Source organism: Telmatherina bonti (genome assembly GCF_933228915.1).
Source record: "Telmatherina bonti genome assembly, chromosome: 15".
Taxonomy (NCBI): Eukaryota; Metazoa; Chordata; class Actinopteri; order Atheriniformes; family Telmatherinidae; genus Telmatherina; species Telmatherina bonti.
This window is the reverse complement of record NC_136613.1, coordinates 24055430-24080085: the sequence shown is the minus strand read 5'-3', so window position 1 is coordinate 24080085 and position 24656 is coordinate 24055430. Positions and strand designations below refer to the sequence as shown.

The 24656-nt window shown below is 38.3% G+C and overlaps 1 protein-coding gene across 3 annotated transcripts in view; it reads left to right on the top strand.

Annotated features, from left to right (window-relative positions):
• LOC306766407 (E3 ubiquitin-protein ligase SH3RF3-like) overlaps positions 1 to 24656 on the top strand; it is a 102273-nt gene that overhangs the window by 55073 nt on the left and 22544 nt on the right. For all 3 annotated transcript variants that reach the window (XM_079254160.1, XM_079254161.1, XM_079254162.1), the window contains exons 2-3: positions 11004 to 11279; positions 15632 to 15727. In XM_079254160.1, the coding sequence (XP_079110286.1) occupies positions 11004 to 11279; positions 15632 to 15727 (372 nt within the window). The remainder of the gene's footprint in view (positions 1 to 11003; positions 11280 to 15631; positions 15728 to 24656) is intronic.

The window sequence follows — 24656 nt, the reverse complement described above, 5'->3', positions numbered from 1 at the left end:
CCTTGTTAGCAAGTGTGTTAATGTTTCCACCTGGTGGCCTTCATCACAGCGTGAAATAACATGCAGATCATGTCAGTTTTACACCAGATTTGACAGATCAGACTCCAAGTTTGGGCTGTGTGGTTTGTTTGTTATCCCTAAATATGTATGGTTTCTCTGGGGGCCCCAGCTTCCTCTAACAGTCCAAAAGCAAGCATGTGTTTTTTGTTGTTTTTCAGCAGGCCACAGAGTCCTCATAACCCTGATATTCCGAAACCTTTTAATTGGGAAACTTTGGAAATAAAATCATCATTCAGTCCAGCATTTTTCTTTGTGTTCATATATATGAGGTGCATTTTTCTCTGTAAGATTGTCATGTTCACGTCACATTGCAAAGTTAATGCTCTAATTCTTGCCTGCTGCCTGCAATCGGCTTGTTGTCAGGCAGAGTTTTGTTAGGATGTATAATCATTAACAGTGTTTGTGTTCTTTGAAGACTAGATGAAGTTGGCACATGGCACAAATGGAAAAAGTTTCAGGCTCACTCAAATAAAAACAAGCCCTTTTAGGATGAATATGAATATGCCTTTGGGATGATGATGTGAATTGGAACAAAATTAGAAACTTCAGTTCAGACAGTTCACAGGAGGTCTCCAAAATGGTCATTTTAGTACAGATTGGCACCATCTGCTCTCCATGTCCCCCAGTTGAAATGATCCTGACTGTGCAGTAGATTAAGCCCAGACTCTCTCAGACCATCTCATCCAGCTTGTCTGGGATGAACCCAAAGTCTTCTGAGGCCAGTAAAGCAACATAGTCTAGTTTCATCCTGAGAGGGACGAGGCTATAACACTTCACCAGGGAGCATCCTAATCAGATGTTTGAGCCGCCTCCAGGAAATCCAGGGCAGCTTTAAAACAAAACTAAATTCAGCCGCTTGTGTTTGCAGTCTTGTTCTTTTGGTAACTACTCAGCTCATTGGTTGGGATGTCAAATTTATGCATATTCTTAGAACAATTAAATATTCATACTATATATACTATATATATATTTATATTCATATTATACATTTATACTGTATAATATCCAACAATTATCTCTATTTTACTATTATCACAATTGTGTGTATAATACCATAAACACTCCTTAAATTCTCTTAATTTTACTTCTTTATTTTATTCATGACAAGACAACAATATAATATACCAACTAAGTAAAGTAACCAAAAAGTTCCTTTCCAGCTACTTCCCCTCGGCTCTGTAAACAATAAACTAGAAGAATTCAGAGAGCCCAAACCTCTGGCAAGTTATTGTTATTTCTTTTATGCCAGTAATTGTGGGCATTATTTTTGAGTTAAAAGCTCTTGTGGCAAAATTATCCCTATCTCCAAGAATCTTTTAAATATTACTTAATCCAGGTGATCATCTGGATCCCCCCAAAAAATCTCGTCGCTTGTTTCTGATCCCATATCTTGATCAGTTTAAGACTTCTGATGCAATTGTGAAGGACTTTGATCAACTGTTTTAAAATCTGCTATATAATTAAATTTGATAATTGACTTTTCTGAGATTTCATGAAAATGTTGTCAAAATTCATCCATAACTTTTCTCTCAAATTGCTAATAAACAAATCAGCTGTGCCAAATACATGAATGTACCACAGGAATACACAATAAACACTACATTTTAACTGCTGATATATCTCAGAGAAAATGGGTGGAAAAAGGCTACCAGATGGGGGATGAGCCTATGTTGCCCAATGGCATCTAAGTGAGTTGCAGGGTACACCTGGACAGATTGCCAGTCCATTACTGGGCTATGGTAAAACATATTTAACAATTTCCTCCTTTTACTGCAGCTTTTTATGACACCCTGTACAGGCTGCAATCCATTGTCCACCACGACATTTTTTTCTATAAAGCATCAAAAAATCTGACATCGATGATTTAATCCATTTGTATGGAAGAAATAACTCCTGTTCTGCCATATTTTTCACTCTGACAAGCTTCTTCTACAACTTGCACATGGAATGGAAACAACAACACAAGCGGTAACTTGTGGATGTTGTGCAACTTTGTTTTCTTTCCATCTGCCTTTATTGTTTGGTCCTGGTCCTTTATGGAAAATGATGATATTCAAGGATCTTTAGGATTAAATAATAATCACATTTAATACCATGGTTAATTGTGATATTACATAGTCTTGACATACTTGCTAGTGTAAATAACAGGGTAAAACAACTATTAAAATGAAAGCTTTGTCTTTTTTTGCCTAAACAGATGCAGAAACCTCATCACTGCAGACTCTACTCTGATCCACCTGCCAATCCACTGCATTATTCTTTCCACACTCATGAAAAGGACTCCAATATACTTAAACTGCTCTGGTTGGGGCAGGATCTTATTCCCTACAAAAAAAAAAAGATTTTGACATTTCACTTGTCTGCTAATAAGTTAGAATATACATATATATATATATATATATATATATATATATATATATATATATATATATATATATATATATATATATATATATATATATATATAATCAGGGTTAGAGATAAGAAAGGTCAGTACAAAACAAAAAGTATGCTATGATTTAACATTTCAAACATTTAGAGCCTCTAGTCTGAGACTAATTCACTTTTGTTTTGCTCACTGTGATGTAGACATATGATACCCTCAAGCTTCACAGCAGCAACACCGATACAGGCTTACCGTGCACTAAGAATTAGCTGCATGACAAGTCAACAGTGTGTACACAGAGGTGATAATGAATTACCAATTGGTTTACCAAGATAGTAATGTATCCTCAAGATGTACTATTAAACGACTGTAAAATAACTACAGATTTACAGCATTACCTTACTGTACAATTACTTTTAAATATGCATCCTTTGCATATAAATGAAGATTTAATGGCATCAGCGACCCAATAGCAGCAAGGAGCTGTTATTTATGAGCGCCTGTCCAGCACACATACAAGCATAAACTTTCAGTCTAAGTAATAGAAAGAAAAGGTGGCAAACTGCTAACAAAGTGGCATCTGTTCTGTTTGTCTGCTTTGGTGTGCAGTTGTTGTCACGCTCTGAAGTCTGATCTTCGGGATGTTTGCAGATTTATTCAGCATGTTTTGTCATACTGAGATGTTCTGTGTTTGTTCCAAAATGTTTTCAGTTCAGCTGCTCAGGTTGGGTTTTTCATGTCAGATCATTGAAACACCCTGTTCGCAGCACGTTGTTGTACTCATGACAATCCCCATGTTATCCCAGATGGATACAAGTAAAACGGTGCGCTGTTCATGAAGATTCACCATGTTGATGAGCAGCAGTTGGCGTACTGAGCAAAGTCAGGTCACGGTTATTCTCTGCAATACTGGCTTTGTGCAGTAAGGTGCCAAAAACTCATAGTTTCAGCATTACACTACTGAATTAAATTTTTTTTTTTTATATAATTGTTTAAAGGGAAGTATTTTTCATGATATTTGTAATGCTTTATAGTATTTTTTTTCTTTTTTTGGCAAATTGTAAAAGTTAAACAAAAACTTGTGGGCCTTTGTAATTATACTATGACATGCTAATAGATACAGTAACGTGTGTAACTAAATGTAGGCCTGTCATATATGACAAATGGTAATGTGAGTTTAAAAGATGCATACATTCCTGCTGGCTGGAAAGATTGGTCTCGCTTGACAATAGCGCTTCACAGCAAAGTAAATATATAAAATGTGGCAAATTGGCCTATTTAACTGGTTATGTGTTTAAAATGCAAAGTTAAATTAATATTATTTATTTGAATAAATTTAAACCTGTTTATTTATTTGAATAAATAAACAGATTCAGTACATTTAACAGGCTTTGAAAATTGCAGAAGTCCACCACTGCTGGTGAACATTTTTTTTTTCCAATGTTTGCTAGTAACTGCTTACAAATTGACCTGTTTCTTATTCTATGTACCAGCTTCTTCTACTGCTTACAGGCCAAAGCACACGAAGAGTGCTGTACATGTTTGGGTCCAGCCAAAATCCAAAGAAAAGCTTTGGAAAATCCCTATTCCTTAAAGAAACCTGTCAAAATGCCCATTAAATCGTTATGTGTGTCCACAGAGGAGTTTTTCTGGAGAAATGTGAATGCACATGTGTACGGCTGAACACACTGCTAGCTGCCATATTTAGTGGGGGAGACAAAAATCCAGATTTCTATCCAAATAAATCATCATATAAGGCAAATTTAAATAAATAAATTGATAAAATAGATATATCACTAAGACTTGTATGGTTGAAGTTCTTTGAAACTCACGGATAGTTGGAAAATATTTTATTAAACAATAAGCACAGTTTAATGACACATTGAGCACCAATTACTCAGTTAAATACAGTCCTTGTGTCATTGTTCCTGTGGGCAGTAATGACATCCTGTACCATGTTTTATTCCAGTCAACCTGGAGAAACATCTGTCTAAGCACAATACACCATTTAGTCACAGTTGTGTCAGGTGTGTAAAAGGGTATCCAATACTGTCCGTTATGTTTAGCAGCCGTACGCTTTGCATAATCTTCTTCAGGGGCTCCAGAGTTGTCCCCAGCACAGAGCCAACCCTCTTTATCAGTTTGTTCAGTTTAAGTCTCTGGCTTTGAAGCTGCTACCACAACAGGTGGCTGCAAAGCAGATGACACTCTCCATCAGACTTATGAAAGGTATGTAATATTGTGTGCTGCAAACACTGATGGACCTTTAGCTTTCTCAAGAATACTTCTCTGTCCCTTTTTGTAAACCCTTTTACTGGTAGATTTCCAGTCTGGTTGTTTTTGTCCTCTACTTTCACCTTTTCTCCCTGAAAAAAAATAGCTGTGATGAAGACTGGTTTCAGTCTGGATTATATCTTTATTTCAAAGTTTAGGTTTTTTTCCACTGTCACTGACAGATTGAGGAAGCTATCAATGAGAATAACTGGAATAATTCAATAACACAGAAATGCTGCACTGCTTAGACTCAGGTGGGATCTTTCCTTTTGTAAAATATAGAACTCTTCCATGCAGCATAACCCTCCTGCCTCGGGCTCTGTATAAAGAAACACAGCAGCCTGTATATAGTTTTAGATGATTCTCACTGCGGAGAGAGCACAGCGATCTTCTTCTTCCCAGAATCAAGCAGCAAACAGAGCAGTCCCCTGATGAGGCCCTCCAGGAGCCTCTTCCTCTCCAGTAGTAGCCCAAGGGAGACGAACTAAAGAAAAAATGGAGGGGAATAAAAGGAGTGAGTGAGGGTGGAATAGCAAGGTGAAAAATAGCAGGAGAATGAGAAAAGATAAGAGGCTTAGAGTGAAAGGAGAGTAAGGTGAAAGCAAGAAGGCGAGAAGATGCAGGAAAGACTTGAGGTGTGCAGAAAGAAAAGGAAGCTGAGGAAGGTATGGATAACACGGTTGTTCTTTTCCTGTCATCCTCATCTTCTCCATCATCACTACCACATTCAGACACTTTAGACATGAACTCTTTCTTTCACTTTCAGCTTCCCTAAAGAAATCAGTTTTGCTGTCAACAAAGTCATGGCCGCGGCTTTTCACCTTTACCTGTCCAGATTGATCCCGGCTCAGAGTCAACCGTGGATGCTTGCTGTAAGTCAAGATGTTGAGGGGGACGAGAAGTTGTTCCTGTGAGAGCTGGCCTCATTTTTGGTGGTCATCTTCTGCTCTGTAGGTCAAGATTAGGTTAGCCTAAGTCGAAACCTGTTGCTAGGCAACCGCATCAAAGTGCACTGTGAAATCATCTGTGCCCTGAATACTTCAAAGTTGGCAGTTGTTTTGTTGGTAACCTGAGGTTTTAGAGTGCTGCATGTGTCTCTCACTAGCGTTTTGAAGGGCTAAGTGCTGACAAAGTGAAACATTTCAGACGATTCTCTCAGATGACCATCTCATGTTAAAAAACAAACAAACCCTCAAATAACAGATTTTTCTGCATTTCACTTGTTTATTTTCTACCTTTAATGTTTGTGGGTTTTGTGTCCACTCTACGACATGAGCAACACACAGCTCCTGCACCTGAATGCACCTTGCGCTGTCCTACTCACAACACTTCCAGCAATTTGTTGCAGCAGCTAAGAAAAATCTCTGTCCTCTTTCAGCATGACATGAATGCCCTCCTGAGCAGCGAGATGTCTCTCTTGAAATGATTCTTTATAATTTTGCTTGGAAAAAAAACTGAATAGGTGTATGGAGCCGTTATCTTTATCCAGTGACCTTTACTGCCTTGCATGAGCGCCTGACCCCAACCTGAAAACAAAGGAGTGGAAGCTGCAATGATGGATGAGTTAACGGTATTTGTGTTAGTATTTGGCTGTGCGGTCTGACATGGCAGACATGTTCTGTAATGTGTAAGAGTCTCAGCTTAGCAATGTGGTCATAATGCATAAACGAGATTAATCCAGTTTTTTGTTATGTCTGTGTGTCGATTTCCCCTCGTTGCGTCAGTACTGATCTTATTTAGGCAGCACAACCTCAGGCAGTTCTCTTCAATGTAGCGTCTGGGGAGAATCAGTCTATATGTGAGCATATTAAAAGGAATGTGTATAAGTGTGTAAGAGAAGTTGCTTTTCTATTTTGTTTTAAAGCCTGGTTCTTTTTTCTTTTTTTAATGAACTCCTTTTCAGCACTGGTTACCGTCAAGAACATGCTCAATATACTGTATGTATGAAGTGTATGCTGAATGCAGCGATGTCATTGTGTGTGTGGTTGAGAATGTTGATATGTGTGTATTTTGATGGGTGTATATATTAAACTGGTTTTTTTTTCATCTGCAGGATGAAAACTATATTAGCCTCTTGAATTTATGAAATTTCTTTCCAAAATTAAATACTGTCCAACTTGATCGACTGAATTTATCTTCATTCAAACCCATTACAGCCTGACTCTAAACTAAGCATACTTGCAATTGTTATGCTAGTCAGTGTTGGCCTTTTGTTGTGCTGTAAACAGTGACAGCAGATTTACCTCTCAAATTCAAAGCATTTTTCAAACAATGAGTCCCTGATTTCATACAACTGCAAACAGAAGCTGACTTATAATCTGAAAGCTGCCTGTCTTAGAAAAATCATCATTTTCACTCGTTTTTGTTCCCAGAGTGTCTTCTGCTTGTGCTCAAAGACGCAGAAGAGTCAACAAATGTAGAGCTTGTGATCATCCCTGATGAAATTCTGATGCCTTTTATCTGCATGATGAGATTCAGACCTTTGAGAAGACCACTACAGATTCAGGCATGCATGTGACCTTGTGTGACTAAGTTTCATGTGCAGCACCTCGTTTCACATTTGCATTCCTGATTTTAGAATTATGACATGGCTGCGTCATCGTAAGTGTTTAATACAGTCAGTACTGAAATTCTGAAAATAATGGGACAGAAATGCGCAGATGCTTAAATTTAACTTGATTTTTTTTAGCCTCCAGTGTGGCACAGAGTCTTCAAGCCTTTTTCTACACAATCTTTAACTTGGCTAAATGTAAAATATTGTAGTATATTAAAAATACCAAAACATAACATTCATTAATTCATTCATTATCCTAACTGCTTAGTCCGCTTAGGGAAGCTGGAGCCTATCCCAGCAGTCTTTGGGCAAAAGGCAGGGTACATCCTGGACAGCTCGCCAGTCCATCGCAGGGCCAAAACATAACATTTCATCTTAAACAATTATATGAATAAGATAAAACAAAGTAATAAAAAAGGTCTGAATTTAGGTGTAATATAGGTGTTAGATTAAAAAAAAAAAAAAAAGCATAGTGCAAAAACAATATACATTGGTTAAAACAGCTAAAAACCTACAATATATATTGAGCCTCCTGCCCTCTGGGTTTTAGCTTTAGCTCACCTGTAAGAGTGATGATCTGACAGCTGTCAACTATGTTTCTCCAAACAACCACATTTCAAGAAAAATGAATGTCCCTTTAAAGAGAGGTTTTTCAAGAGGACAGTTTTCATAGTGGGGAAATATGCCAAAGATATAACCGAAGAAGCACCAAGTCCATCATAAATAAATCTTATTTTTTCCTCTTTCTTACACTTACTCTTTCCTCTTCTACTTCTTATTTAATTTTCTTCTCCCACTTCGTCTTGTCCTTTTACTTCTCATTTGACTTTACTTTTACTTGTATTTTTATTTCTAATATTATTTCTATCCCTACCTTCACTACTTGTACTTCTACTGCTACGCTTTCTACTAACTTCCAACATTTCTGTAAATGCTTTTATGCTTATACTAAAGAGAAAATGGTTTCTTATCTTAAGTTTTGTTTTAGTTTATTCCAAATATTCCTTCCATGCATGATGTAGCAACATAAACCTTATTGTTTTCGGTTTGTTGCTTAGCAGCTTTTATCTCAGCTCAGCTAGCTCAGTTTTTCCTCTTTATGTTGGCATTCACATGCCCATTTTATATGAGGTATCATGTGATATGTGTGTCCAAACATGTCCATATGGACTGAAAATATATTGAAAATGCTGAATAACTAATCCAGATGGAAAATGTTTTCCTTTAAAAGAAAACATCAGCTAAAATTGAGCATCTGGTTTTCAGGGAGTGGCTTGGTGAATGTAGAACTTCAACATGAATTAAGTGCAACATTTGGTCATTTTACACACGGGGCATCATATATCTGTTGGAATTGGGCAAATGAAGCAGTGCATGTCTGTCCTGGACATTTGATAAGTGAGACACCACAGACCTGATTTGGATGAAACTCCAGGGAGTCATGCTTCATACTGCTCTGGCATTTTCAAAATTACTATGTAAGGCCCAAGGTAAGAGCAGCAATTACCTGGCAAACATTTTAATAACCAGTCATATCTCATATACCTCTGAGGGGAATAAAATGAACCTTGGAGCATATATCCAACTGTCCATGCTCTAAAAATTAGTCTCCAGGGCCAACAGTTTGCAACATATTGCATTTGCTACTGTTTTGAGTTGCTTTAAAACCCGTCTTCTCCCAGGCTTTTTGTCTGTTAATTTACTAATAACAGAAGTCACTACCCCATTTACCCCTTGTAATGTATAACAAATGAAAGTCAAAGCTTAAGCTTGTTACATACTCCATGAGAAGCGAGAACTTTGTTCTTGCTCTCAAGGCCCAGAGAAGAAAATGGCTTCATTTTGTGCTCGCAGACATGTTTGAAGACAGTTCTTGACACATCGGGCTGGCAGAAGTTTTTTCTTGTGGGGCTCTGAGAAGTATCGTGTGATTGGTTGGATGTTTGAGGTGGGTGTGGTTAACACATAAATGCATGAAGCGGACAGTTGCTGCTTCCATATTTTCCTTTTTGCAGGTAAAATGGATTGTTTTGATAAAACAGCTGATATAGGTGGTGAAAAAAGTACAAACATTTTGAAAACATGTGGCACTAAAACACGCGGATGCAGCTGCATGCACAACCCGCTCTACCGCGGACAAAGTTGCTCGTTAAATATGAAACAACCAGGTTCAATGCACATAAAAGCGGACATCGCCACCAGCAGTGATCCCTACCTGCTGCAGACGAAGCTCCTTGTGGAGTTTGAATGAACCTGACGAAAAATCTTTTTTTTTCTTGTTCTTGCAGCCTCGAGAGCAAGAACAAAGTTCTTGCTTCTCCTGGAGTACGTAACAAGCCATGTGCATCTCTAACTACTCTGTGCACAGCGCGAAGGCAAACTTTTTTTTTTTTTATATCTCATGAAACCACAGTTGAGCATAAACATTCAGCTTGTGAGGGGTAGTTATATCTCATCATGTCAATAAGGTAGCACTCATGATAGACATAGAAGCTTTTGAACAGCTGCAGAGGTTTTAAAATGTACATAATGCTGCTCTTAGAGAGACGTTTACATCCCCTAACAGGTTATGCTAATAACTTTGTGGAACTGCATTACAATAATGCAAATAATCATGAAGAGCATGTTTTAAGCTAAAATATGAAGCGCTGAATACAAATGGTTCCAAAATAGCAACATGTGAGAGATTGAGGATGGGGTGTAAAAATGACTTTAGATTAGAATTATTCATTAAGGGACAGCATTATTTCTTTTTATTTTACCTCAATGAAGCCAGAAGTGTCTGGGCAATATGTCTCAGGCTTTCTGAAGATAGTTTTAAAGTATTTCTTTGGACTTTCGCATTTTTTTCAACAATATTCTGTCCAGTCCTTGTGCATTCTCTTTTATCAGAAGAATGTGCTAATTTTGGTATGTTGTCATCTTAACGCTAACCTGTAAGTAATTCAAGTATGAAATACTATAGATAAGTTAGAAAAGAAACTTTTCTAGACAGTAAGCCTGTCACAGAGATACATTTTTTTAGTTGCATCTCCAGAAATCTTAAAAACAACTTAAGTTTGACATATGAAACATTTCCACTAATAAAGTGATTCCCAAGAAGCTATTAGCAGAAAACTTGACATATCTCAGCACAGTGAGCTATATAAAGAGGAAACTTGATAAATAGTGGAAAAAGGGGTGTAAGACCTAAAACAAAAGAAAAAGGTCTCCACAAGAAAATAGCTGTCAAGAGTTACTTCTTAAAGAAGTTGGGGGAAGAGGCCAAAGTAAGGCAAGTGACACAAGAACTGGAGCAAAAATTAGGGACAAAAGGTCTTGCAGAATGACGAATCCTCCACACAACTCAAATCTCAACAATATCAAAGCAGTATGGTATTATTCTTGACACAGAACAAAACAAAAGGCAGCCAACATCCAAAGAAAAGCTTTGGAAAGTCCTCAAGAAGCTCATTAGAACTATGTAAACTGGATTTTTTTCCCTGCATGCAGTATTTCCTGTTGTGGTTGTGCAGTAAAACATGGTATATTCACAACTTCTCTTGTAAGAAGATGTAACATTATGGAGTAACATGCTGACCCTATCCTGATGGGCAAAAAGACACACCTGCTGCTTTGTGTTGGCCTCTGTTCAAACAATTGTATGAGCATGTGTACATACAGTTGTGTTGTGATTGCAATAATTGATTGTTGTGCATATGTGTGTGTGTGTGTGTGTTTGTTTTACAGAACATCCCAGCACTGCCTTGCGGTAAAGCACTCTACTCCTATGATGGCAAGGAACCGGGTGATCTTCAGTTTTCCAAGGGTGACATCATCATCCTTCGACGGAAGGTGGATGACAACTGGTACCATGGGGAGCTCAATGGTTCCCATGGTTTCTTGCCCGCTAGTTACATCCAGCTACTGCGCCCCCTGAGTCAAACTCCACCCCAGGGCAAAGCACTGTATGACTTTGAGGTCAAAGACAAAGACCAGGATAAAGACTGTCTAGCCTTCAGCAAGGTAACACACACACACACGTGTGTGTGTGTGAACATGCTTCCACTCATCTGATGATGCTGATATTTTATCAAACACAACATAAACATCCAAAGACATGGACAGGCTGTTCAACATTGCGAATACATTCGTAGATGAAATGCATGGTGTTTATTTAAAGGGACACAAGAAATTTTTTAGGACCAGCTCCAGTTTTCATATCAGTTCTCTGGATGTAAACTGGGACATCTCCAGAAAGGGTAAACAATCTCCATCCTTAGCAAACAACGGATCTGCACGCACTATATATCTCAACTTAGCTGAATTAGTAATTAGGTATTACCAAAACATCATGTGATCGGCATTGATCAGATATGTATTAACCATACTCGTACTCGTAAAGTTTTATGATGTTGACTTGTTTGAAGATTCTTCATACCAGTGTAACAGTGTAAAAGAGAATATTTCAGCGTTGTGAGTGCTTGATCTGTTGCAGGCAGCTGCTCATTACCACTCTCTATAAGGATTTGGCTGAGGCAGATTTTTTAGACAGACACTGATATTTTTGGAAGGAAATTCTGGCAGCCGATGCTCTCTCTGCTTGTATTCAAGTACTCAACTATTTTTATGCCAAGACATAATTCACACCTCAGTGAGTCTCAATTACTGAATAATCACACTTTTTTTTTCCCTTTTTATTATTGTTGTTTTTTTCCTCCTGTTTCAGTTTTTGTCAAATGCAATCTTTTTATCTGAGAACTGTTAGAAGACCTGGAGATTAAAACCTTCTTCACACCACTTTGGCTTTTCTGGGTGGAAATAAAAGTAAAAGTAAAACTAACAGCCTGTTCTGGTTAATCACACCCCAACCCGGGGGCCAAGTGAAACATATTGTTTCTTCTTTTGTTATTTTTATCCTTATAAACTACAATTTTCATCATCATCATTGCTGCAGGATAGAAATACAAAAAGATGCACTAAAAAGTGCAACAAAGTCAATTTTAAAATGCTCTTTTGACCACAGCAGCATTGGTTGTTGCTGCATCTAGGTGCTGCTAGTGATGGCATCTCTCTCTTCTGGAATATGTTACGTCATCTCCATGTGGATTGGGACTGATCACTGTCAGACAACAATTCTTATCAGATTTTCAAGTTGTTGCTGTTGTTTTTATTTAATTCTCTTATTAAAATTGCATTTATTTTCTGCCTCAAAACTAAGAAAACTTTGTAATTTAATAGCAGCGGGTGATGTTTAAAATTGGTCCCCATTTATACAGGGAAATTATACCTTTTACATGTAAGATGATAAAAGTACAGAGACAGAACCAAAGAAGACATCCAGCCTCTCAAAAAAAAGTCAATCCAGCTCAGTTTGTTGTAAACAGTAATTTGTATTCTCTGTACTATTGTGTTCCTCCAGGCTTATCATTTTGTTCCCGCTGCTACACAGACTCATTTGTACCGGACTGAACACTCGACACCTCCACTCTGTTTCTGCACTCTGAATGTTTTCTGCAGAGATAAAAAAAAGAGAGAGGTTATTAAATTACAGTGCGCCGTTCGCTCCACTGTAGGCGTCCTAAGAAGAGCCGGATCCAGATGAACAGATAATGATAGGACATCAATAGTTCACATTATTTTGTATATTAGGGTTAAGCTAATCAACAGGATTATGACTGAAGATTACATTAAGCCATAAACTCACACTGAGACACATGGCATGCTATATGTGTGTTACCATGCAGAACCAGTGAGTGTGATATTGTTTTCTCAGTATGAGAGGTAATTACTCAGTATGACTAATACACAGCCATTTACCAGCATTATCGTTGCTATCCTGTAATGGCCTAACCAAGACCTCAGTGTGAGGAGAGAAGCAGCAGAGGGAAAACTACTCCATAACAAGAAGTATGTGCGTGTCAGTTGTGAGCAACAAAGACAATAAATTCCCATGTATGGGTTGCAACATTTTATCATCCACACAGTGCAAGAGCTGAAGGAAGCACATAGACATGCTAACGCATAGCTTGCATGTTTAGACGTTACACAGTATTCATACTGGATTGCGTAGACTCATAAGTCTTTATCCAAATAACGTAGAAAATCCACATCAAATATTCTGTTTACTGTTTTATGCTTCATCAGATATCAGGAATGTAAATTCCAGCAAATGGCGATAATATATAGCTTTGAAAATGAAGCCAATTGTGTCCCTCACTTAAAGCGTGGTTTCCATGGTTACGGGTTGTAATGTACAAACAAAGCTGCTTTGAGGGCATCATGTATTTGGGTATTGATAAATATTCTTCAGCTGTTAGCCATTGAGAGACTGAGTTCTGGACAAGAGGGTTTGCTTTGGTTGAGACCTGTCTACCAACTAGGTTCAAGCTAAAAAAAAACGTGGAAATAAATCCACATTGTATGATGATTGAATTTGACCAATAAGATGCTAATATTTCTTTAAAGACCGCATGTGATTCAGACAGACATGATGGTATACTTTGTTGATTTATTTGCTAATCATAATTAATATTCTGATCCTAATTAACAACATCTTTAATTTTTTAATATCGAACATATTTTGTTTTTTAATTACATGATGACATGAAAATGTATTTCAGTTTAATTTCACTGTCATAACAGAAAAATAGTCTGTGAAAGGATGGCTTGATTCAATTTTTTTATTTTTTTTTTTTTTCATAGGTGATTTTAGCTTACCGCTGTTCCAGCTGGTCACATTTTCAGCGTTATTACCCTGACTACCATGTTTGTAATGTTTAACAAGCGATACATTTCATTCAGGTGTGTTAAAGTAGGACTGCCTCTAAAACATGCAGGACAGTAGGTCCTGAAGCCCGGAACTGGCAAACTCTTTGTTAATGGCACAAACTGTTCTGTTTTTTGCTGGGTTGCTTTTAAAGGGGCAAAAAGAATACATAATTTTATCCCTACATTCCTACATTCATTTTTTCTTTCCAGGGTTTTATTTAACAGACCAAAAGCCTTTTATTTTTCTTTTTTTCCACCAACCCTCTCCACAACTGTCACAAAACCCAAACAGATTAAAGAATTTTTCATTTAGCATTTTAATCTGCCATGATTTAGGTAAATCTAAAACCCATGTATAAGTCAGTAGACTGTGTCCCTTTCTCTGGGTAACACATGTGACCAATGTGCCCTCTCCCAAGTGCCCATGCATGTGGCTGATATTTTGCAAAAAAGTCTTGCCTCAGCCAGGTGTTCATTTCACTGACGAGCTCAGACTAAGGCAGACTTTTCTTTCTAGTTTTCTAAGTGCTTGAATGTCCAATATAACCTATTGTCTGAAAACTAAAGAAAGTAAACTATAAGAAAAGTACACAGTGCAGACATTTTTACGAGAATAGACATCAGGATGCTAACTGCATCTTCTCATGTCTTAATTGCAGAAGAGTTTTTTAAGATGAAAATCTGAATCATTTATTGAAGAGTTCCCAGAGCATTAGAATTTGACATAAGATAATTAAATGATCTGAAACCAATCTTCCTCCCTTGGTCATTACTATTACATGATGAGTAGTTGCAATCACAGGCAAGCTATCCAAGCAGGTAAAATCATTCTGATGTCCAATAGGAGTTCGGTACCAAACCTTAACTGTGACATCATGTCTGAGGTCATGGTATCTTTGATGATGTTTCAGGTCCTAAAATAAGGCTAACTGTTAAACAACACATAGTTAATAATATAAGTCACTGGGTGCCGCAATACACCCACTTAGCGCAAAGTAGATAAAATGGTTGTTAGAATGGCAATAAATAAAAAAATGAAGAAGGGTGTCTTCTTCATTTATTTGAAAGATGTGTGTTTTAAAATGTTTCACAAGTTGAATTTAATTATTTCTGGCATCCAGGAATTCCTGTGTTTTATCTGGCAGTCATTAGCTGGTTCCAACATATACACATAAAAATGTTCTAACATACTGATTGTAAAGGTTTCATTTAAATCATTGCAGATAATAACTTAAACAAATTGGAAAACTGACCTAAAAAAAATTAACTTCCAGTGCTCTGCGATGGACTGGCGACCTGCTCAGGGTGTACACTGCCTTTCACCCAAAGACTGCTGGGATAGGCTCCAGCTTCCCCGCGACCCTTCATTGGACTAAGCGGTTTCTGAAAATGAATGAATGAATGAACTTCCAGTGCTTTTAACTGATCCTGCATCAAACCTGGTCAATCCTGAATTAATTTATTCGTAAATTACTCAAATTTAAATCACAAAGGCATTTTCTTGCATTGTTTTTAAATCAAAGGCACATCTTTTGTTTGCACCTACAGTGTAGTAAAGTGTTTTTACATGTGTATTTGTGTGACTTTATTCATTTCCTCTCCCTCAGGATGAGGTACTGACAGTAATCAGGCGAGTAGATGAGAACTGGGCAGAAGGCATGCTGGGAGATAAGATTGGCATCTTTCCCATCCTCTACGTAGAGGTAAACTGACACACAAAGCTGTGAAAAATCACACTGTTTTACAGTACATTTTATCATTACTTATCCTGCTGATACTTTTGAGAGAAGAGACATAAAACTGTTTCTATGAAACGGTATAAAGACTTTCTCGTTTTTTTTTTTGTTTTTTTTAAGTGTTTCCCATTTTTGTACCATCAAAACAGTGACAGAAATGTGAGATTTCAGCATGGGTTGCTGTAAAAAGGACATTATTACATCTGCTTCATTCTTTATTTGAACAAATAACAGTAAAATGTTTCATATTTTTGATGATTTCAAGCTGAAGTTGTTATTCTACACTGTCGGTAGGTATATTGTGTGTTCATGACTAAACTGCCATGAAGTTCCTCATGATGCTTCATTTTCAGTATGTGACATTGTGGAGTCTTGAGTTGATCGCACATTTGATGAATACACAGCCAAACACAATCAGCATTATCCAAGCTGTTTGGCTGTGTGCTGGAATGGAGCTTTTCGTAAATGATGTCTCCTCAGTAAATGGATAAACGCCTATAACGCACCAAACATTTTACCTTCATTCATCATGCCAGGCCTGTCAAGAGTGAAATGCAGTTTACTTTAATCCCTGCGCATCTGAAGAAATATCATGCACAGTTTAAGTTGGATCATATTTAAGGCTTTTAGAACATACCAACATGTCAGTGGTGAAAAATGTGTTTTCTTCTTTTCTCTTCCCATCAATGTAAATGATTAAACACAGTCATTCTTTCTCGGCTCTGTCAAAAACAAGTAATGAAGCTTTCAGAGCTATTTTCGTGTGATTGCAGTGTGTGGTTGGTCAGTTTCTGTGTACGAGGTGTCTGTGAATTAATGTGTTAAAGCTTAGAGGAATTTATTTAGATTGGAAACAGAAACTGGGTCTTCGTTTCTGTTCTCGTGCACAGAACCACACACAGAAACACATGTTGTGCTTTGAGTTCATTTCTGCTGGTTATGAACCTCTAGCTCAGCCAGTTTATTTATCTCATCTGTAATGTGAGAGTGGTGTAAGAACAAGTGCCAGGTCTTAGCAAAATGCCAAACAAGTCTGCAAAGTCACAACTCTGGTATCAATATGTGTAACTTCATCAGTATTAGTGCTCTTTGCTGGAGAAGACCTAAAAAAAAAGCAGCCTCTCTTTATTCTTACATCCTCACACTCAGCACTGCGTAATAGATACTTGAATTTATCAGAGTGAATTTTGCACTCTTCCAAGGAATAAAAGAGGCTGAAGCTCACTGATTAGTTTCACAACTTCTAACTGAGAAGCAATCAGTGAGCTTCAGCCCTCAGTTAGTCCTCAGAGCCTCATGTCCTTCAGCTGACAAACACCTGCTTTATCTGTATTGCTGGAAGATCTGCATTGAGCCTTTGTTTTGTTTTTAGATTTTACCAAATGTGTTATAAATATATATATATATATATATATATATATATATATATATATATATATATATATATATATATATATATATATATATATATATATATATATATATATATATATATATATATATATACATGTGTATATATATATATATATATATATATATATATATATATATATACATGTATATATGTATGTATATGTGTGTGTGTGTGTGTGTGTGTGTGTGTGTATATGTAGACGGAGCAGCATTGGGACAAACACACAGTCATACTGGGGCTCCTCTTAGATAGAAATGCTTCAATAATTTAGGCCTCTCCATCAGATCACTTTGACACAGCAGGGGTGCAGGGGTTTGAAGATGTGTGTGTTCGTGTGTAGTGAGATGCTAATTAGGGGGCCTAGCTGAAACCTCTACTGATCTATATGTGTGTTTGCATGTTTCACTAAATACAAAGCACCTTGTTAACACTGTAACATCTGGAGTCTTGGAGAAAAGGGCATTTAATTTAGTGCAGTGCATGGCTATTTGAAGATTTTATGCTGACCTGCGTCAGTCTGTTCACAGTAATGGGTAAAAAAATCAAACAAACACACAAGAGAAGCTAGAATTACAAGTTTCCACATACTGTTGACTTAGACTTAGACTTAGACTTAGACAGACTTTATTCATCCACAAGGGAAATTCTGTTGTCACAGTAGCTCAGAACAGCAATAGAGGAAGAAATAGAAACAGCAATAGTAGGTAAGAGAAAAAAAAGTAAATAATAATAATAAAATAGAATAGGTACTATCCATAAAGCAATCTGGAATATGTACACTTTTACAAAGATAAATAAAACTATCAAGTAAAATTGGCAATATAGAATATGGAAATTTAGAAATTTACAATATATACAACATGTGACTAAATGCAGTGCCAGTTTACACAGAGGCTTTGAAATGAATGTTAGTTATCTGTCACAAAGTGGGGAGTTATTGTACATCTGTATAGAGAATGGTAAGAATGTGTTCTTGTAGCGCTCACTGTGACAGCGCAGCTGTAAAAGTCTATTGGAGAAGGAGCTCCTTTGCCCCTCTACAGTCCGGTGGAGTGGATGAGCAGGATTGTCCATAATAGAGAGCAGTTTGTCCAGAGTCCCCCTGTCCCTCACTGTCACAAATGTCTCCAGTTGACAGCCAACCACCTGTCCAGCTTTGCGGATCAGTTTGTCAATCCGAGAGATGTCCCTTTTGGATGTACTGCTGCCCCAGCAGGCCACAGCGAAGTACAGGGCGCTGGAGACCACAGACTGGTAAAAGATCTCCAGCAGTTTACTGCACACATTGAAAGACCTGAGCTTCCTCAGGAAGTACAGTCTGCTCATGCCCTTCTTGTAAACAGCATTACAGTGGTCCCTCCAGTCTAGTCTGCTGTTCACATGGACTCCGAGATATTTGTAGCAGTCCACTATCTCCACCTCTGAGCCCTGGATGGTGATGGGCTCCACTGGTGTCCTCTTTCTCCTGAAGTCGATGACCAGCTCCTTTGTCTTGTCCACATTCAGGAGCAGATGGTTAGCCTGGGACCACTTCACAAAGTCTGCAATCAGTGTCCTGTACTCCATCTCCTGTCCATCCCCGATACACCCCACCACCGCAGAGTCATCAGAGAACTTCTGCAGGTGGCAGGACCCGGAGCTGTACTGGAAATCAGAGGTGTACAGAGTGAACAGGAAAGGAGACAGGACAGTGCCCTGCGGAGCTCCTACATTACTGACCACAGTATCAGACAGGGTGTTCCCCAGCCGCACATACTGAGGCCTGCCAGACAGGTAGTCAGCAATCCAGGAGACAGTGGAGGAGCTGACACCCATCCCGAGCAGCTTGTCACTCATCAAAACAGGCTGAATAGTGTTAAAGGCACTCGAGAAATCAAAAAACATGATTCTCACCGAGCCTTTAACACTATCCAGGTTAAAGGCTCGGTGAGAATCATGTTTTTTGATTTCTCGAGTGCCTTGATCTTGCAAAGTGATCTTTTAGATGTTGGCTTTTCCTGTCATGTGTCAGCCCGGCAAGATGCACATTTGGTTCATTTTTGCACCTATTTTTGGATAAAATTCCGTCAGCTTTGGTGCATCAAAACACAGTTGTCACGCTGAAATGAATTATAAAACAGTGCAGTTTTTGACATGTCGCTGCTGAACATCTTTACTGGGATTAAGCTGCATGAAGCCTCACTTAGTTGCAGATCTGGGTGGTAATATAACTTTGCTTTCATCTCAAAATTATGCATGCGTTTAAAGACCAATGCTAAAACTGTACTTTGCCTTAACTATACTTTTCATGGTGAATCAGCACGCTGTAGATAAAACCAAACTATGAAAAACTTTTTCAGCTTCTGAAAGAAATCGCAACAGCTGTCTATCTTAACCTAAACTGTAAACATTAACAGTAGAAGAAAACACCATAAGGAATCAGTCATTTAGCATGATTAAGTTGTTGGATTCATTGAGTATTTTAGGTCAATAGTCTTCATGTAAAGCTGCATCTGTTGCGTTCACATACACCTGGAGTGGATACGCTGTGCCAGACTTGAAATTTGGGTGGGTGTACCGAGTGGGATGGATTGTGTTGCATAAGTCTATCAGCACTATGAAGATGTGAGGTCAGTGTAGGTGGATTTATATTCAGTGTGTAGCTTTGAGGCAGATCTGAGTTTGATTCATGCTTATTTGAGGTTATTTGGGGACAAAACTGTTTTTATTTGCTTTGTTATGGCTACCTGTGACATGAATATGAGTCATTTGTGATTAAAATGCCTGTCATATATCCCCTTGTTTATCTTTATTTTTAGTTGCAGTAAGAGGGTGTCTGTGTGAATTTACAGACTTACCTTCTCATCGTGCACAAATCACCTTGTTTGAGTCCCTGTGTTACCTTGAGATAACGCTCAACCCCAAAAACAGGAGCATTTTTTCTCCATACAGAGTAACAGATGACCTTGGATAGTTCATTCAACAGAAAGCACCAAGTGAAGAACTGTCTTTCACACATACACACACATGCCTGTGTACACTGGTGTGCTTTGAAGCATTACCAGGCGTGTTAGTAGTAGTAATAGAAAAACTGACACAACGGTGACAAGTGTGAGTCAGTGCACTTGTTTCAGCGTGTCACGTGCAATTGTAGATGCATTTGTTGGATGTGTGTGTATGAGTGACTGAGTAGGATCATGCATGCCCTTACAACCCGTCTGTGTGTGTGTGTGCACCTATGTCCTCTTAGCCTCATGCGAGTTATAACTAAGTTATAGCTGCAGCATTAATCCTTCGTGCTCATTAGCATATGATTTGGCTTTGATTAGCATATCTATTATTATGGAAATGGAGCATCACTGTCAGTGAACGGGGAAGGACTATCCGTACCCCACACACATACACTCACACTGTCACAAAAATACAGAAAAATTAGATTCTTAGTAAATTATTAAAGATAAATACAGCATGAAGCTGTGTTTGTTTATGTGATACATTTGATCAGTTAAACTGTTTGATTTATGAAAAATATGTAAAACCATGAGGTTATGTATTTCCTGTTTGGAGGTGTGCTTCATCTTATTTTCTATCAGGCACTTTTTACTAAGAGGAGCACAAATAAGCTCGTCATGCACGCAGACCTGTTGTTGACTAAAATGGTAATTCGCTAACACAGCAGGCGCTACTTGTTTGTCACTCAGACAGTGTTCCATCAGTCTGAGTGGCTCTTCATGCCACTTGTTAGGTTGTTTGAAATATTTGAGATGGGCTGGTTGGCTCAGGTGGAGAAGGAAGTTTACCTTATTACGTTATTATGGTGCACTCGGACTGTAGTCTTTAGTTTAAAGTAATTTAAATTTCAAGACTGTGAACATCACAGACTCTGTGGTCATTAAAGCTTAATGTCAAAGATTAAGAAACATTCGGACTTATCTGATCAGCATAGCTCCAGATTCTGAAAATACCTTTTATCCCATAAAATAAAGGGTCTGTGAACAAGTCAACCTCAGGCTGCACGTTAGCATGAAGAACTTCAGAACAAGACACAATGTAGGTAAAAAGTGGGTGTCCCACCTACATCTTTTACAAAACAGCGGAGGCAGTTTTGGTTTAGATCATCCTCAACAATGTTTTATATCTGTTTTGTAAAACTACCCTGCAACAAACAAAAACTGTCATTTTGGACAAATTTACACAAGGGAAGTCTTTCCTTTTGACCATTTGCTCTCTGTCCCTAACGCGTCTCCTCTTCCAGCAACTATTACACCGCTGTCATTCATAAACTCACCTGTTTTTGGGCAATAAATTATGGTATAATGAAAAGTATACTAGCTACCCTAATCCACTGTAAATCAAACTGCAAAATCACACAGATCGAGAATAAAAAGCCGTGAGTTCTGGTTGTGGTGCTTACGTTTATGTCTTTGGCACAGTAAGTGTTTTACAAAGGGTCTCACAAGACCAGTATTCATTGTTTTGCTGCTGATTTGAACAAGTCAGGAAAAACCAGACTAATGGCCATGTACATTGGAGATGTGCGTGAACTACACAGGTTCAACATTTGGCACCTAATTCTTTCTTGTGTCTTGTTCTTGTTCTGCACTGATAAGAACCAAAAGCAACAAAAAGAAGGCACCATGACGGAATACCAGTTTGGTTGTAAACATAAAAAGAGAAAGCAGAAAAGCAGAACGTAAGTAGAGGAAAACAAAACTTCAGATCCATTATGATCTGTACAAACAAATCCTGCAAAGTTGTAACAATAAATTGTGCAGGGCCAGAGAGCGGTATCTATCTCATATGATTAACAAGAATGTCAACAATTCCCATACTCTGTTTGCTATGATAGAAAATCTTACAAATCCTCCTAAAGAGTTCAGCCCAGACCTCCTCTCCACTGGGAAATGTAATAAATTTGCCGACTTTTTTAATAAAAAAAATTAAAACAATTTGACAAAATATTAATGTCACATATTCAAACAAGAAAACTAGTCTATTTTCAAAACTTAGAAATAACTGATGTTATGTTAGAATTAGATATGATTGATTTAAAAATTTTACAAGAAACGGTTTGGCATCTGAAATCAGCAACATGCTCTTTGGACATGATACCATCCGACTTCTTAAAAGTAGTTTCTACCTCTGTAGAAAGCGATCTCCTGCTTATTGTCAACAGCTCACTGGTACCAGGTATTTTTCCCAAGTTTCTAAAGATAGCTGCTATTAAGCCACTTCTAAAGAAAATGACTCTAGATGCCTCTGTAATGAACAACTATAGACCTGTCTCTAACCACTCTTTTATATCCAAGATAACTGAGAAAATTGTGTTCAATCCACTTAATGATTTCTTAAATAAAAGTGGAAATCTTGATAAAAATCCAGTCAGGCTTTCGACCTCATCACAGCACTGAAACAGCTCTGGTCAAAGTCTTAAATTATATTAGGTTGAATATGGATTCTGGTCAAGTGTCAGTTCTGAATTAATTTCAGTGGATCTCAGTGCTGCATTTGATACTGTAGATCACAGAATTCTGTTGGACAGCCTGGAAAACTGGATTGGACTTTCTGGAGTGATCCTTAACTGGTTCAGGTCCTATTTAGAAGGCTGGAGTTATTTTGTTACAATTGACAGCTATGAATCTGAGCAAGTGGCCATGACTTGTGGAGTACCTCAGGGGTCAGTCCTTGGACCTCTTCTGTTCAACTCATATATGCTCCCTTTGGGTCAAATAATACAGAACGTTAACATAATTATCACAGCTATGCAGATGACACACAGCTTTATGTGTCTTTGTCACCAGATGACCACAGTCCAATAGTTTTACTCTGCCAGTGTTCGGAGCAAGTAAACAACTGGATAGGAGATAACTTCCTTCAATTAAATGAAGACAAAACTGAGATTATTCAGTTTGGTAGCAAAAAGAAGAGGGTCAGTATTGGTAAACATCTGGAGACTCTAGGTCTAAAAACTACCAATCAAGTCTGTAACCTTGGAGTGTTGATTGACTCAGATCTGACTTTCAGCAGCCACATAAAAGCTGTTACTAAGACAGCTTTTTACCAACTCAGAAACATCAATAGGATTAAAAGTTAGTCTACCAGAAAGACCAGGAGAAACTCCTCCACGCATTCATCTCTAGTAGACTGGATTACTGTAACAGTCTTTTAACAGGACTTCATAAAAAGAACATTGATCATCTGCAACTCTTCCAGATGCTGCTGCTAGAGCTTTAACTAGCTTGAAGAGGTCTGAACACATCACACCCATTTTCACATCCTTACACTGGCTTCCAGTCAATCACAGGATAGATTTCAAAACCCTGCTGATTGTTTACAAATCCCAGAATGGTTCTGGACCAGAATAAATCTGTAATATGTTCAGGGAATATAAACCAAGCAGAGCTCTTCAACCCAAAGACTTGGGTCAACTAGTCCAGACCAGAGTCCAAACTAACGGTGTGTTCGGACCAAACACGTTTTGAGCGGCAGGTTTCCATATAAAGTCTATGTGGAGGCACGGCAAGGGGGCGTCGAGCTTTCTCACGTCGCGTTTTGAGCATCAGCGTTCCGTGCGTCAAAAGCCAGAGATGGAAAATCTGAAATTTGGCCGCTTGATGCGGAGCGTCAACCAATCAAAGCGATCAGCTCGCAGCTCCTGGAGGATTTCTGTGGTGAACCCAAACACAAGGTTGAGATGTCCTTAGATAATGTTTATGCATGCGGCTCACTGACTATTGACTTGCGGCTCGTGTCAAGCAGCCACTGGCTTTCTGAAAATGCTATCTAAACAATTCATAATGATCCTCAACGTTGCAGTTCTCTCCACAAACAAGCTGCAGGCTGCTTGCAGAAACTTTGCTGTCATAACGGCCCTAACTGACCCTGTCAGAGTTGCCAGTTTTGGGTGATTTCAGCTGCACCAAACTCCACCAAAGAGCTGCTCCGTCGGTAGCTCCGTATATATATTGAAAAAGAAACACCCACATTCTGGAGGCATTATTGTATTTTCACCATATACTGTTGCATAAGAATGCCATTACTCCGTGCAATATTTAGGATAACCATCCCTTGCTCAGCTCTCTGCTGAGCTCTTGTTACATTAACAGTGGCTATCACTGCACTATGACAACATTCTCTAGCGTTATTTATTAAACAAAGCCATGCCGCTCTCTCTACTGCACCGCCATCATTCAAACTGACCGGAAGAAAATTTCCGCCTTTCCCTCCTCTCTTTTCTGCAGCGTTTGCCGCTCGCTCCAGACAAACGTCAGGAGCGTTTTGGCCATTGGACACAAAAGTGGCAGTTTAGTGACCAGCGTCGAACGTAGCGTTTTTGATGCTCAAAACGCTTTTGAACTGAACACACTGTAAACATGGAGTAGCAGCCGTTAGCTGTCACCCAGCAAACATGTGGAACAAGCTGCCAGTGGAGATTAAAGTCTCACCAAATGTAGAAACTTTTAAATCCAGGTTAAAACCATTTCTTTTCTCATGCTCCTATGC